The sequence below is a fragment of the Physcomitrium patens genome, chromosome 17, assembly GCF_059467195.1.
Source record: "Physcomitrium patens ecotype Gransden chromosome 17, ASM5946719v1, whole genome shotgun sequence".
NCBI lineage: Eukaryota > Viridiplantae > Streptophyta > Bryopsida > Funariales > Funariaceae > Physcomitrium > Physcomitrium patens.
Window position 1 is genome coordinate 4,278,961 of NC_143426.1, and position 15,362 is coordinate 4,294,322.

At 39.4% G+C, this 15,362-nt stretch overlaps 2 protein-coding genes across 10 annotated transcripts; both read right to left on the bottom strand.

Annotated features, from left to right (window-relative positions):
- Window positions 1-2,878: 2,878 nt before the first annotated feature.
- On the bottom strand, window positions 2,879-4,834 carry LOC112294254 (xyloglucan endotransglucosylase protein 34). 8 transcript variants are annotated; one of them, XR_002973284.3, is made up of 3 exons: window positions 3,766-4,834; window positions 3,406-3,516; window positions 2,879-3,302 (listed from the first exon to the last, which is right to left on the bottom strand). XR_002973284.3 is itself a non-coding variant. In XM_024544540.3 (2 exons), exon 1 carries the CDS (start codon window positions 4,690-4,692, stop codon window positions 3,769-3,771), a length of 924 nt encoding a protein of 307 aa, XP_024400308.1. In that variant the 5' UTR covers window positions 4,693-4,834; the 3' UTR covers window positions 2,879-3,302; window positions 3,766-3,768. The 8 variants fall into 8 exon arrangements, 4 of the variants coding, with proteins under 4 accessions (XP_024400308.1, XP_090100222.1, XP_024400304.1 ...); XR_002973283.3 differs by having other exon boundaries at window positions 2,879-3,305; XR_016498129.1 differs by having other exon boundaries at window positions 3,406-3,551.
- Window positions 4,835-7,149: 2,315 nt separating this feature from the next.
- Window positions 7,150-10,689, bottom strand: LOC112294865 (uncharacterized). Of its 2 annotated transcripts, none has more exons than XM_024545804.3 (7): window positions 10,445-10,689; window positions 10,019-10,174; window positions 9,752-9,812; window positions 9,174-9,312; window positions 8,588-8,918; window positions 8,291-8,428; window positions 7,150-8,081 (listed from the first exon to the last, which is right to left on the bottom strand). In XM_024545804.3, exons 2-7 carry the CDS (start codon window positions 10,140-10,142, stop codon window positions 7,492-7,494), a joined length of 1,383 nt encoding a protein of 460 aa, XP_024401572.1. In that variant the 5' UTR covers window positions 10,143-10,174; window positions 10,445-10,689; the 3' UTR covers window positions 7,150-7,491. The 2 variants fall into 2 exon arrangements, with proteins under 2 accessions (XP_024401572.1, XP_024401571.1); XM_024545803.3 differs by having other exon boundaries at window positions 10,019-10,178; window positions 10,445-10,688.
- Window positions 10,690-15,362: the final 4,673 nt, after the last annotated feature.

The window sequence follows — 15,362 nt, forward strand, 5'->3', positions numbered from 1 at the left end:
ATTGATGAATATAGGATATGTTTTGTAACTTTAATTTTAATAAATAAGATTATATACTACAAAAATTGTATGTATTCTATATTATTCAGAACTTTGTAACATATTAATAAGACCAACAAGAAATTATATTGTAATAAAATAGATTATGAAACTTATTTTATTAAGTTCATATTATATGAATGTTTATAATTCTTCTAAATTCTATGACTAAGTTTTCAAAAGGTCATATGTTACAATAAAGATGTAGGTTTTTTTAACTATTGTACATCATGTATATTATTTATGTATATTATTTTATATAAAGAAAGATTATTTTGATAGTAGAAAAGACAATAAATTTATAAATTATAATATTGATATAAATGCTTGACTATAACTTTTGGAGAATGTTAAATCAATTCCAATAGTGGTTAAATTGATCCACCCATCAAAACCATTATTGTATCGTCTTGTCCTCCGTTTCTATTTCCAACTTACATCCTCCATTTCTATTTGTAGCCCTTGTCTCCCATCTCAATTCTTTGTCCCCCATCTCTTGTCCTAACCTCCCATTTCAACCACTTGCTCTCTATCTCAACCTCCAACCTTCCATCCTAACCCCCAACCTCCCATATGTCCAAGTATAGGGTTTAGAATATATATATATATATATATATATATATATTGTTAATTAATTATTATATATTTTTTATTGTTAATTAATTATTATATATATATATATAATAGAAATATTTATTTTAATTCTAATAATATAAAGAGATAGTTGGGATGGGAGGTAGGAAATTAAGATGGAAGATTGGGACAAAAGACAGGAGGTTGGGACATGAGATGGAAGGTTAGGACAAGGGACATGAGATTGGGATGGGGAATAGGAATAATATATCTATATATATCATATATTATTCGTATCTTTGTAAAAATTATTTCTGAAATAAAAATATCTAAACTACTTAAATAAAAAGAAGTAAGTTTAAATAGGTAAAAATATGATACATAAATATTACTTTCTCATGAAATACTAATAAACTTTGTTAAAAAAAGATTTGACCCATTTCATATCTTCTTTCTACTCGACATTGCCCTCCATATGCAAAGACTTCTAAAGAAAGAAAAAACTCTTCATAAATAAACAGCTTGTACGAGACTTTTGTTCCATGGACTTTTGGAATACAAAGTGTAAAAATCAGCAAGTATGGTTTGTGGTGTTTTTAGAATCCTGGCTGCAGAACCTAACTAGCCTTTGCAGTTGAGCATACAGACCTCCAAGCCACCAGTGAATCAAGGCAACAAGTGTGTAAGAAGTGGACGATCTGGGCCAAGTATCTGGCCCACAGAGGAACACAAAAAACGAAGGGGGAGGGGGCGGGGTGTGTGAAGAAAACCAAGGTGAAGAGAGCTGGTGATTGCGAAACTCTACCTTTCTTCTTGTTGTGATTGCATCGTCCGACTTGATCAAAATCATGGTGTGATTTCAAGGAGAGACACTAGGTGGAGGTGACATGGGGACCCCAGCTTTTTGTCTTCGCTCAGAATGGCAAACCAAGTTAATTCCTTTTAAAAAACACACACACAGCACAACGATCATGTCTTCGATTAGATATGGGCCACTTTCCTTGCTGTGCAACTCACTCAACTGTTGTCCATGGATGGCGATGCAAAGACCATTTCTTCGCTGTATCATGTGGCTGATGACCACCTTCCTGTGCTGTTTCTCCACACGCCATAATCTTTTTTTTTTTTTTTTTTTTTTTTTCCTCCTACAGGAAAGATATTTGGTGAAGCTTTTTGCCCGCTGCTTGATTGCTCCTCGCCGCTTCGAAGATTTGCTTGGCCTGCTTCTCAGTCCTTTTCCGTGTAGCAGTGTTAAGATGGGACCTAAAATCTGGTTTGATAAGTGAGAGCGGTGCCGTGGCTGCCCACCACCAGCAGGGTGCCCACCAGTGAGTGATCTTTGTACATCCCCCAAATCTGGTAGCTGCACTTGAAAGTAATCCAGTACTGCTCTCGCGCTTGGGGGTACAGCCCACATAGACTGTGAGCAGCCATGGCTGGAAAAAAAAAGAAAAAAAAAATATTGCTGATGAAAATAAATAATTTGCTTTGATGAGTGCGGGATCGCTTCTTACAATTAGGTTTCAGTGGCTTGCCAAAACCTCTTATTGCAACATCGTGTTAAAAAATTGTGTAATACCATCGAATATGATGATAGGAATTTCGTCGTTAGAAAAGTAATGCCACAGATTGATTTGTTACTGCACAGCCCACGCTTTTGTTTGGATTTGAAGTGTGTGTGTGTGTGTGGTGCCTATTGCATATTCTTATTCAGGTAGAAACTTCTTATTGGAGTGTCAATGTATGGTTGAGTTGATCCGTATTTTGACCCTCCAGGTACAAACTGTTTCCTCCAAATGTAGTAGCAATCTACGACATCAGTTCAGGAAACAGGTAGCTGCTTTATTGAAATATCTCTAAAATATCCGACCTTTCGAATTCATAGACCAACTTGATGATTTGAGGGTGGAAAGGAAATGTGACATTCACAGATGAGCCCAACGATTACCAGGCATGCAGTGCAGAGCATGCATTTTCCCATCGTCTTGAGATCCTCAGTGCTTCCCCCACTCTACTGGGAACTAGCGATTTGTGATTATGTACGTGTACTGTTACGCAGATTTCCAGCAAGTTTCTGCAAAATATGCTGGTAGATTGATGCACATAGGATTGTAAGCTTAGTACTGTACTTGGTAATCCTAGGTTCAAATAACCCAGTTCGTGATTAATGCCTATGTGTCAAACAAGGCTCAAGTCATCACATGAGGTGCGGGAAACCATTCTTGAACACGTTCAGATCAAGCAACAAGAATGTGGTAGGCTTACATTTAAAGGAAATGTTTCTCTTTTTATTTATCAGGGTATGCGCTACAGAATAATTAGAAAGGTGAAAAGGATAAAAACCGCAGCCCATTAAGTCCAACAGATTACGTGAAAAGTTGCAAGGAGATGCGCCTGCCAATTCAAGACGATTTCGATGTCGCATCACTCTGGGATACTTTTCGTATCAAGAAGCAACGTCTTGTAATCCATCACAATTTTGCTCAGGCGCCCGCTAGCTGAGTGTGAAGAGCTAGTTGTTAAAATCAGTCAACAAAGCTATTCACCTCACCTTGTATGCGCCATCAGTTATTCGTTATCCACAAGTATAAGTGGTCCTTTATTTATGTCGAATGACTCCATAAGATGCATTTTTTTGTACAGAGCAACCGCTTCCTGTCGAATGCTCATCCTGATGATAGTGCTCCAACCTTCTAATTAACATGTCACATCAAAAGCGTTTAAGACGTTACAATATAATCCTGCACTAAAAGTATACCGTAACTCTACTCTCTCTTGTCAAGGAATTCGTACCTGCAGTAGGACACACAAATCAAAAATCGAGAAGGGTATGATCCAGTAAATGCGCGCTGGCACCAGGCGAATTCGGGGTGTCGGTGGGTAGGCAATTTCACAAGAATTAATCTGTTTAATTGTAGCTGATCAGTCACACCACCTTCCTGTAAAGAAAAGTAGAGGCACTTGCAATGTGCAAATTGGATCAATGTTTTCAATATCTAACTACTCGCTGGAATGGTCCAGACGCTGGTGCATGTGCACTTACTGAAGTCAAGACGAACACTTCAAATGCTTCGATGAAACATTGTAGCAATGATGACGAAGAATTTCAAGTCACCTCCTCCAAAGACTACTTAAATGGCGATCATCACTTACCGCTCACAAAATATTGATATCGCATTCAATTGGTCGAATAGGGTTTCTCCCTCGATCAGTGCAGTAATTGTACACGACATAATTTTCCTTCACCCAGTTGAGTCGCTCGACATCCTTGAAATTCAGGGTCTCGTACTCCGACTCCTCCCACCAACCGTTCGTTGCTGCAATGCAAGGATCGCTGCTGTGTTGCAGCGCAAGGCAGGCATCTACATTGAACTTCTCATATGTGACGATGAAAGGAGCGTAAGTCCAATTGAGTTTCACCCAGCCGTCATTGGTTGCCCAGTTCTCCCCATTCCAAATGCTGCTGTAAATCCCCACTGCCTGAGAATCTGGATAATCCTGCCCAAGAGCAGCCTTGTTGTTCTTGAACATCCGAATGGGAGTGTCGTCAACATAGAACACAATCTGCTTTCTATTCCACAAAACAGAGTATTCATGGAAGTCAGCTGAAGGGTCGAACCAAAGATAAATTCTCTGCTCCCGCTGTCCCTTCCCCCCTGCGTAGATGTTCGTCTGCAGGATGTAGGGCTGGCCTGATACATTACCAAGGAACTCGAAGTCCATTTCGTCATGACGCGCAGTGTCGGAAGACAAGTAGTACGCAGTAACCGTCCCGGCTGAATTGCCTGGAACAAGCTTTATCCGCATCCCAATCCTCCCAAACATATACTTGTGTTTGGAGACAAATCCAGAAGCGGAGTGCTCGTCTAGGAGAAGCTGCACCTGTTGTCCGTTGCTGAGGATGCGAAAATGCTGTCCGTCTGATGAGCTGGCGTAATTTGTCATGAATTTTGTCGACCCGCTGTTAGAGCCTTCATATTGGCCAAGCACCAGTAGTATCTGCAGATTGGACACAATGCATGTCACACACAAGACTAGTCTCCAGCCTTGGAAGCCTTCATAATACGAAGTGGCTACCATAGCTCCAAGTCTTCCACGGTTCGATGGAAGGGCACAAGAAGGTAGGCAAACAAAGGTCGAAGTCGGCCAAGTGCAGTCGGATCAATCGATCATGCTTAAAAGCACTGGAGCTGCATTGCAACATCATGTGTGCCCACTTTCAAAGAAGTACATCTTGGTGAGGGAACTGAAGCAACGGAAGCCTTTCTGTGCATGACCACGCTACAGCTCAGCAGCTGGAGTCAAGGACCACCATCGGTACGCGTGCCCCTCGCCACATGAAGCTACATTCTAATTACTGCAGCAAGATTAAATATCTTCTTGTCCATGACCATCCATGCACGTCAGACTAATTAGCACTTAATCGTCAGACTAATTAGCACTTAAGCGTCAGGAGTTGCAACTACTGTTAAAGCCCAGTGAGGAAAGCTGAAACTTCCAGTTGTGGAGATGGTCTGGAGCAGCACTGGTACATCATACCAGTGATCCATCACCTACTATATTAGCTATACTAATATATGCCTATGTCATAGAGTACATGTATGAGAACTTTATATCTAAGGTAAAATTCAAATATGGAATGGATACTGGTAGTCTATTCTTAAGGTCTAATGATGTAAATAAGATAGATAAAAGACTATTTGGAGATAAGCCTGGACAAGCAATGATAGAATTATCTAAAGGTACAAAGGGAATATACATTGTTAAGAAGATATACGCTGATTATACAATAAAGGAAGGAGTAGAAGAGATTGTCAAGTACAGATTTAAAGTAGGGAAAGATGACAAGTATATACCTTCATCAAAGATACAATTTGTAACTAAATTACTATTAGAAGAGAAGTATAATAAGTTATCTGATAAATGGAATAATCTTCCTTTGGCTTATAGTATTAATATGCTAAGAGAGATACTAGAACAAAAAGAATATATATATATATATATATATATAAAGTAGTCGACCAAGTAGAAGTTTTATAAATAGTAAAAATATAAGACCATTTAATATAAGAGAAAAATATGTTATTAAGACATTTCTTTAAAGATATAGGTTAACTAATAATGACATATTATGACTTTTCTTGATATTTCTTCTTAACTCTTTAAAAACTCAATAGAATGCATTATTGTATATGAGATAAGCAATTGTTCCTTTAGCCACAAATTATGAGTTATGTAATTCTATAGGTTTTCCATCCTTTAATTCATCTTTATAAACTATTAGCTTAATACCAATACATATTTCTAATTTTTTTATTCTTCTTAATATAAATTTTGAGTTGAGTTTAATTTTTAATTGTTCTCTTATAATTGGTATAGGTCCCAATGTCTTTGAATTCACAAATGAATCTATAGCATTGAAGAAACTATTATATAGGCCATAATTAAATCTAACAAGTTTAGCTAAAAGGTACTTATAAATAAAATTATCATACTTTGGTTTTTCTTTAAGTTTACGATCATAATCTCTTTATTCAGGAGGTAATTCATAAGCAAGAAGTGATGTACTTAAGACCTCTCTTGAAAGTTGATCACGATTTTTGATAATTATACCTTGTGTACATATTTTAGACATTCCTTGTTGGTATTTTCTCTCATATTGTAGAACAGGATTAACAGTTTCAATTACAGGAATCATACTACCATAAAACAGAGAAGTAATGATTTGACATTAATAGACAATGGAAGATGACAATATTCAATTACACACTCACACATATTCATACTCACACACACTAGTCTTAATGTAACACACTTGCCAAAACCCACTTGCGAGAAGATGACCAGAAACTAATAATGAACTACGGAAACTGCGAACCTATGAGATTCGTCAAAACAATCCTCCAGATGACTGACACCCATATGAAGTGTAGTAGTCACAAGTCTGGAGAAGCATGACCATCACCAAGAAACAGATTAGTCATGAAGTGTGTATATTGTTACCTCCCGGCTCTGCGCCATGTGAAACCCCGTGAAGTGCGCCCGAAACCGTACATATCCGGCTGTGTCCCTCTCTTACCTCTCTGTTCACACTCTACACAATCAATTCCCTGTGCAAGTATCCAAGTGACGGGTACATCAATCTAATTTCTTGAGTGTAGGTCGTGTTCAGGGGCATTATTCATTGCTTTACTTACCATGAACGTCGAAATGAAAAAGCAATTAGGAGGAGTCTTGATTCAAGCAGCACCTTAAAGTTCACGACATCAAAATCAAAAGTGACTAAACTAAAATTTCACCACCTGCATGCCACTCTGACAGCTAAAAGACATTCAATATAATAAACTCAAAAACACACGAAAACACTCAACTACTTTCGTATTGATCGTAAAGATCTCCGACTCATGGGAAATGACTGCAAGACCACATTGAAAGAACCAAGTACACAGAAGAGGAGCAGGAACACGGTCGCTAGATGAAGTGAATCCAATTCTTTTGTTTACAAGAGATAGAGTTGCACATATAGCCATGAGAATATACGAAGTAAAAAAGTGACTGCAGGAGTGCTGTATATCAATCAAAACTCCAACACAAAACTGACAAACAAGATAAAATTGAGGTCTGCAAGCTTTCCACAATCAACCCTTTAACAGAGCCGACAGGAGCGTTCAAGTAATGATCTCAAATAACTACAACATAATATTTCGCAGAATAATCCTCATTGCAAAATCTACAGCCGTTCTATAAATCAACATGAAAGGCAGGCACGATTGTCAGTAACCAAGAAATCGAGCTCATGGAGAAAACAGTTAGGCAAACTACAACAAAAGGACAGCTCAAATCATCTCGCGTTAAGATTGAGCAGCTGAGTTGGCTGCTTCACTCATCATCTTCCTCGTCATCATCTAAGAACACACTAGCCATCCGCATGGCCAACTGAGCAGCCATCTCTCTTCTTTGCCCATCAGACATGTTGCGCATATTCTCTCGCATGCTAGCCATCTCATGCATCAATTTCTCCAAGTCCTCAGCTCCATGTTCCTTATCGTTCTTTACAAAAACCTCCTCGGTTACGTCCAAACTACTGCCTTCACCTGCCTCAATGACATCACGAGAGATAGTGGACGTCTCTGGACTCTTCAATCCATCTGAATGTTGCACAATTATTACTTGATCTTCACTGCCATGCGCTGTGGACACGACATGAGGAACTGTACTTGTTGATGCAAAAGTACCTTCAGACTCATCTGGAAGGTTACTAGGGACATTTGTTTGGATTGTTGAGGGCTCTATGTCATCGGCTGCTTTGAATTCCCCATCGGAAGGGATCGCCACATCCATAGGTGGAGCTTCAGCACCTCTGAAGCTCCACAAATCCTCATTACCATCCCATGGTTCTGTTGATGCATTAGATAAAATCTCATACTCAATCAAGAAATCTTCCTCATCTTCGCTGGACGACCCTCTATCTGCAGAAACAATTTTGAAAATTTAGCTTAATCACAAACAAGTGAACAGTGAATATTGTACTTTTAAAGAAGGCAGGATTGCAGAATTGCAGGGTTTATCATGAATAGATGAAAAAATAATAACAATAATAATATAAATAAATAAATAAAATTAAGTATTAAACCCCTAAAAACACATAGAATTGAAAGAACATGTAAACACACCACACCTTCGTCATTCTCTTTCGAGCCTTGTTGAAAATTTCTTTGAACATCAGCAGGCTTCATCACCAGACCAGTCCACATATGTGCAGATATTGCATCTAAAATTCGTGGCACTCCTTGCAGGTCCCCATCAACAGACATGCCTGCATTAGGATTATATATATATGTACTGAATCAGCTACTTTTGCTTAACACTTACCCTGCAGAGGAACATTCCTTCTTGCTCGAAATTAAGAAATAATCTGTTTCTAATTTTTTCAAAAAGCACACAGCCTATCAACCAAACGTTGATGAAAACTTACACTTGTCAAATGCCTCATTGATTGCACAGGCCTCAATATACTCAATCCCTCGCTCGGTGCACCATTCCATACGTGCACGCCGCCGGTGCTCTGGATCTTCATCATCGTCTTCGGCCAAGAGGCTACTTCCCTCAGTTCTGTCAATCCCAAAGTCCATGAATTCAGGATGGGGATCACTTGAAGATTCTCCCCGCTTCATCAACCGCCTTCGGTATTCTATGTGCCCAAAATGCGAGGGTAATTTGTCTGCCTTGTTACCAACACAAATCTGCACTTCATAAGACAATTCTGATGCTCCCATCCATTGTTGCAATTTCTCAAATGTTGTTGGCTGCCAGACATTGGACATCGTCAGAGCAACAAAACTTAAGGGTCAAAGGTTCCTCAATACAGACAAGTGCTACATTGGATAATCCAAGTTACTTTCAGCCAGCAGCAGAAAACTCACGATAGCTTTGTGATGAGTGCATCAGGTATATAATTAATAGCACCCCTTTACCCGCACTTCACTTTCGAGTAAAACTTAATAAGAACACCGAACCTGCAGTTTGTGCATCAGGAAATGAAATAGCGAAGTGTCTCTTACATCACTCAAGTCAAAAACCATTAGAAGAGCTTCACAGTGCTCCAGCGGAGAAGATCCACTGTCCTTGGAGTCTAACTCATCCAAGCGAGCAGTCCAAATGCATACATCAGCCGTGTAATACTTGGTATCGATTGTCCAACTGCAGAAGAAAAAATATACGATGGAATAAAATACGAGAACGACGACATGTAGATTTCTTTTTAACATTGACGTTCACACTCCACCAGACTAAGCAAGGTAGTAGTACATTTCAATTATCCCCTTAAATCCTCTCAAAACACATGAAATTACTACAAACGCATGGATAACCCAGTGTGCTAGTTTTAGGATGCCTACAACTCCTTAAATAACGCGTTGCAACATTAGAAATTATCAATCTCCTCTAGATGTAGACAAAGTTTCAAAACAGAAACTCAGAGCCGAGGCAAAGTGGTAGCGAATAAAATCAGATGACCACTTAAAGTATTTTAAAATACTGACTACACATTTCAGCTGGTCACCAAGGCTTCTCCAAAAACCAAACAAGTGAAAAACAATAATCTGAAAATATACTGGAGACGGTAACATAATCTGCTTACCCATGGCAAGTGGAGCCGGACCAAGAATCGTCCTTCAGTAGTTCTTCCTTTCCTAACAACCCTGTCAAATATATATAAATATATATGTGTGTGTGTTAGAATTATTATTCACATGATGCGGGAAACACAGCGAAACCCCATCGCTGCTGAGTTTCATAGGAAAGTTCAGTGAGCCAAAGAATTGACCTATCGAGAGAATAAACACGCACGAACATGCGCACAGGCATCTGCCGCAGAGGAATTGAAAAATTCGGACACTTCACATACGTTTCAGTACAGAGTATTTGCCAACATTGCTTGAGCCAACGATCAAGACGCTGGGTCGGCCCGCAACCGCGGACGCAGTACCCGCATCATCCACAGTTTCAGCAGTGGGTGCCTGCATCCCCATTTAACTCCTCGGAAACGCACCACTCTAAGCGCCTGCCTGAAAAGACCCCCCACCGGCGGTCAAAAACCCAAGCACTTCGACGATCTACAAATAGGTTCCTCACAAAATAAACAAAATCAAAGATCAAACCAATACCCGATCCACTTTACAACACGACAACAGGTCACAAAAGGACTTCAAACTGCCTAACCATTGTCACTTCAATCCTAATTAAATCCCCAAAAAATAAAATAAAAAATAAATTCTCAAACAATGAAATCGAAACAGCCACAATGGCGACCCTCGCAAACACAATCTCGGACCTCAAAGGAAGCCGTCAATCGCTTCCTCCCGACGCCAATTCAGACCCCCCACAAAATCCTCTGTCGATATTCTAACGCCAACACCCACAACGCGCACAAGAATCCGACCAGATGAGGCGTTGCAGTGAGGGGATTCAAATCCCCTAAAGCGCCAGTTGCAGACGCCGAAATAGGCAAATGCAAAATTGTATTGCGTGTAGTGGTTGCCCGAATCGACGCTGCAATGGGGTTCCAATTGATTGCAAAACGGGGACCCACGTCGTGATGACAATCGACAACGACGACGAAGACGACAATGGTGTTGCCGTCCCGTCCGTATCCCCGGCCCCGGTGGGGTTGGGAATTGCGCACGAGAGGCCTGTATCGCCGAGAGACTGATTCCGTTGCGGGACCCCCGTCGTCCCTAGTCGGAGTCCGAGTGGATGAATGTAAATCTCTTGTGGGCGTCAAGATGTATGAAATGTGTCCATCTCTGCTTTTTGACTTTTGTATTTTAGTTGCATTTTGTTGAGAATGTTTAGAAAGACACAAGAGTAATAGTAAGTCATACTCACACACAAGAGTAGTAGCAAGTCATACACACAAGAGGATTTCTAAGGAGAGAGAGCTTCACACATATAAATCTGTTGATCTGATTGTGTCTCGTATACAAAAAGAGAAAAAGGGGAGATGATAAACAATATTTCTCCACTACATTCTAAATACTGTAGCTATAGAATTTACTGTATTCTATAATAAATATTATGGAGAGCACCGGCTATATTTAATGATCTCAACACTCCTCGCTCATCATAATATTTACATAATATAAAATTTATATAGAATTATGATCTATACTTTTCTATGATCTTACAAGATCAACAATTGTTGCCTCATTAAAACCTTATCTAGGAAAATCTTATTTTATTTAAGGATAAAACCATAGATGAAGGAAAAAGAGTACAACATCATTTTCTTTAATTATTTAAAGAGTTCATTAACTTTCTTATCAAGAAGAGTAAGTCGCCGCTGTCGTATTACGTGCTTTCCTGCTCGAGAACGTGCCGAGCGTCTGGCTATAGAAGGTAGTATGGAGATTCGCCAATATTCAAGCAGTTTATCGGTTTTTGATTATTGGAATACAAACAACTGCAAGAATACACCGTAAATGTATACGGATGCCCTTCGACTATTTGTCGAAGTCCTTTTTGTCCCAGCCGGTAGGTCTCTAGACATTACAGAGAACCCCAAACAACCCAAACTGCTAATCTTCGATACCGCTTTATATTCACGATCTTGTATCCACTGATTATCTTGTTAGATTAACCCAATAAATTTCATTCACTCCACATACTCAATCCTATAGACACCCTTTTAACTCTTCATCACAGACATAACTCGATTTCACAAAACAGTCAAGAGTAATCAAACCCACTTCATTAAAAATCCTGATTCACCATTACAACACTGACTTCAGCAACGATTGCCTCAGTCTTCCCAAAATCCTATGAAGAAAAAAAAACCCAATTCTCTGTCTTCTTTCCCCGCCCGAAGCATGAAGCTAGCTCTCTCCCATCTTCAAAACCTCCCCAAAAACTTATTCTCTCCCCTAATCTTATCCTCTGAATTTCTTCAATCTTCCGTCTTGGATGCGGAATTGGCTCCCACCGTCAGAGCTTGGATCCAAAATTGGCTCTCGCCGTCAGAGCTTGGATCCAAAATTGGCTCTCGCCGTCAGAGCTTTCTCCCCATTTTTTACCTTTAAGAGATCTTTTTACCAAAAACAACGTTCCCTGAAACGGCACAGAGAATAGGACAGCCTGAAACAGAATTGAAACTCCATAATCGGGACCACATTGAGCCGCCCGACCAATTCAGGTCTCATATTGGCTAAGAGTCCAGTAGTAAGATCCAGATGTCCCCATAATTGGATCAAAATGGTCCTTCGCGTCAGATTAGCTGAGGTCCGTAGTAAGACCTGGATTTTCCCGTAATTAGACTATATTAGGTTGTCCGGCCAATTCAGGTCTCATATTGGGTAAGAGGACCCGGATTGGATTCTTGAAATTGGATCCAATTGGCTCTTCGAACCAGGCTCATCTGTCGTGTGAATTGGTCCTTTCTCTTCCTGCTGACTCCCGTTATTGGAATCGAATGGAGCATTTCAGTATGCCCCGACTGACTGTAACGGGGTGACTGAACCTGACCACTCAGTATTTGCACTGGAGTTGGTTGTTGCTCCCAATATTCGAGGTAACTGAACATTAATAAAAGTCCCCTTTCTTTATATTTTCACGGTATACTCGTATTACAACACGACATCCACCCCCTCTGAACTTGTGCATCCTCTGCTATGCACCAATTTACCCAATTGCTGTTTGATTCAGAATATATCCTCTACGTCTTTGCCCAATTCGTCTTCGTCACCTTCATTATCCAAATCACTTTCATCTTCTTGCTGCGGAATCTCTATACCTTCATTAAGGTCTTCCATATTCATCTCCACGTGTCTTCGTTTAAATATTTTTACTCGCTTTCCTACAATTGGTATTTTCAATTTTGTACCATCTAACTCCCGTAATGAGTAAGTCGCATTATCATGAACAGTTGTTACTACATATGGTCCAAACCAACGTTTTAAAAATTTCCGCAAAGTACTATGTTGATTATTCAGACTATTGTCATAAACAAGTACCCAGTCACCTTCCTCGATTGCTTATGGTCTCAATCGATGTTGCTTATCGAATCGCGCCTTGTTTTGTAACCTTGCTCTTTTTAACCTTTCCAATGCTATCTAGACATCTTCCGTTCTTTGCTCCAATTGTCGAATCCTAATAGCCAGAAGTTCTTCTCTTGTCAATCCATCTTCCCATGGTAGCATACTCCAAGTAAGTACCTTTTCTTCAATCGGCATAATTAGTTTTTGACCTTTCATAAGTTCTACTGGCATATATCCTGTCACCAAACTATGTGTTGTTCGATCAGCCCATAATGCAAATGACAAAAGCCGTGGCCACTCTTTAACTTTCCCATTACAAGCTTTAACTAATGCTTTCACAATCGGTGGGTGACCGCATTTGCTTTTTGCATTCCCTTTTGGATTATAAGCAGTAGTGAGTGATAGTTTAACTCCACATCTTTCAAAGAACTTACGAGCTTCTTGTGCATTTAATTCTCCACGATCTGCAGTGATTTTTCCTACGCATCCGTAGCGGCAAATGACATCTTCAAGCAAAAACCTACAAATCCCCTCTGTAGATTTTGTCCTCAATGCTCTTCCTTCTACTTGATTTGATAAATCTTCACGAGCTAAAACCAAATATCTCATCTGCCATAACCCAACCGGCATAATAATCAAATCAACAACCCATTTAAAATGAATAGCCAGAGGATACGTAGGATGAAGACCATCTCGATGTTGGATATTAGAATACGATTGACAGATTTCACATGACTCTACAAATGAGAGCACATCTCGATACATATTTTTCCACCAATATCGTTCCTTGAGTTTAGCAAAAGTAGCCCAGATTCCTCTATGCCCTGCCCATAAATTATCATGAAACCCTTTTAATAATTTTAGTCTTTCTTCCTTTTTGCCTATCACTCGTTGTGGCATCCCAATTCCTTTCTTCGGTCTCTTCCATAAGAATCCATCTTGAAGTAAAAATCCATATGCTTTTTTTCTTATTTGTTTGAATTTTTTTGTAGATCAATTCCTCTGCTTAGTCAAGATATTCAAGTAATGACCAATATCCAATAATTCTCCTTCATAAGATTCTTCAAGAAATAGCTTGTCTTCTCTGTTGAGATTTGATATTGAATAGAATTTCAATCCGACGTCATCAATGTCTTCAACCATTTCGTCCTCCCTCTCGTATCTTGCTGAAGATAGCATGTCTGCTACTAAATTGTCCTTCCTAGTAATATGCTTAAATTCTGGATTTAGTGACTTAATATAAGCAATCCATCTCAACATTGCAATATCTGGCGTTGAACAGTTAGTAATCATTCCAAGCAATGGCAAGCAATCTGTTTCAATTACCACTACTGTCCCGATCAAATAGTCCTTTTCAGCTTTCATAGCTGAAACGACTCCCCAAAGTTCTCTTTTGACTTGCGAATATGCACGCTGACGAATACTTAAAACTTTAGCCCCAAATTGAATTGCAAATCTACTCCCATTTGAATCATCTTGACCCACAGTCCATCCAATGGCAATTGGACTAGCGTCCACAGTAAGAATCACTAGTCTATTGCACTTATAATCAACCTTTCTCAATATTGGAGGTGACATCAATAATTTCTTCAATCTTTGCATTGCCTGAATATGCCTTTCTTTCCATTTAAATCGGTAACCCTTGCGTAACAGTTCATATAATGGATCCGCTATGTGAGCAAAATGAGGGATCCAGATTTGATAAAATACACATGCACCCAAAAACCTGCGAACCTTTGTTAAAGAATCTTAATCCTCTTTCATCCTTCCAATTGCATCAACTTTAGTCGGATCTGGTTTTCTTCCGTAAGATCCACATAAATATCCAACAATCACAACCTCTTGTACTCCAAATACGGACTTCATACTCGATAATGTAAGATGAACTTCTCCAAGCCGAGTTAAAATCTTTTCACAATCTTGTATATGATCAACAACATATTTGCGACACCCCCTCGTATCTAAAGTTTCATCCTTATCTCCTTCTTTGCACCCTTTTATAGGAACATCATCCAGAAAAGGCATAGTCTTTTCCGGAATAAAATCTCTCAATACCTTATTCATCCCATTCATCATATGCGCAACCGAGTTGGTCGTGCCTTGAAGAAGAGTGAACATTCTAACAAATCCAAGTGGTGTCTTCATTGTTGTCATATATCTACTTCCTTCGACAAGTTGAAATTGATCATAACCTGAATACAAGTCACCCATTGAATAGAT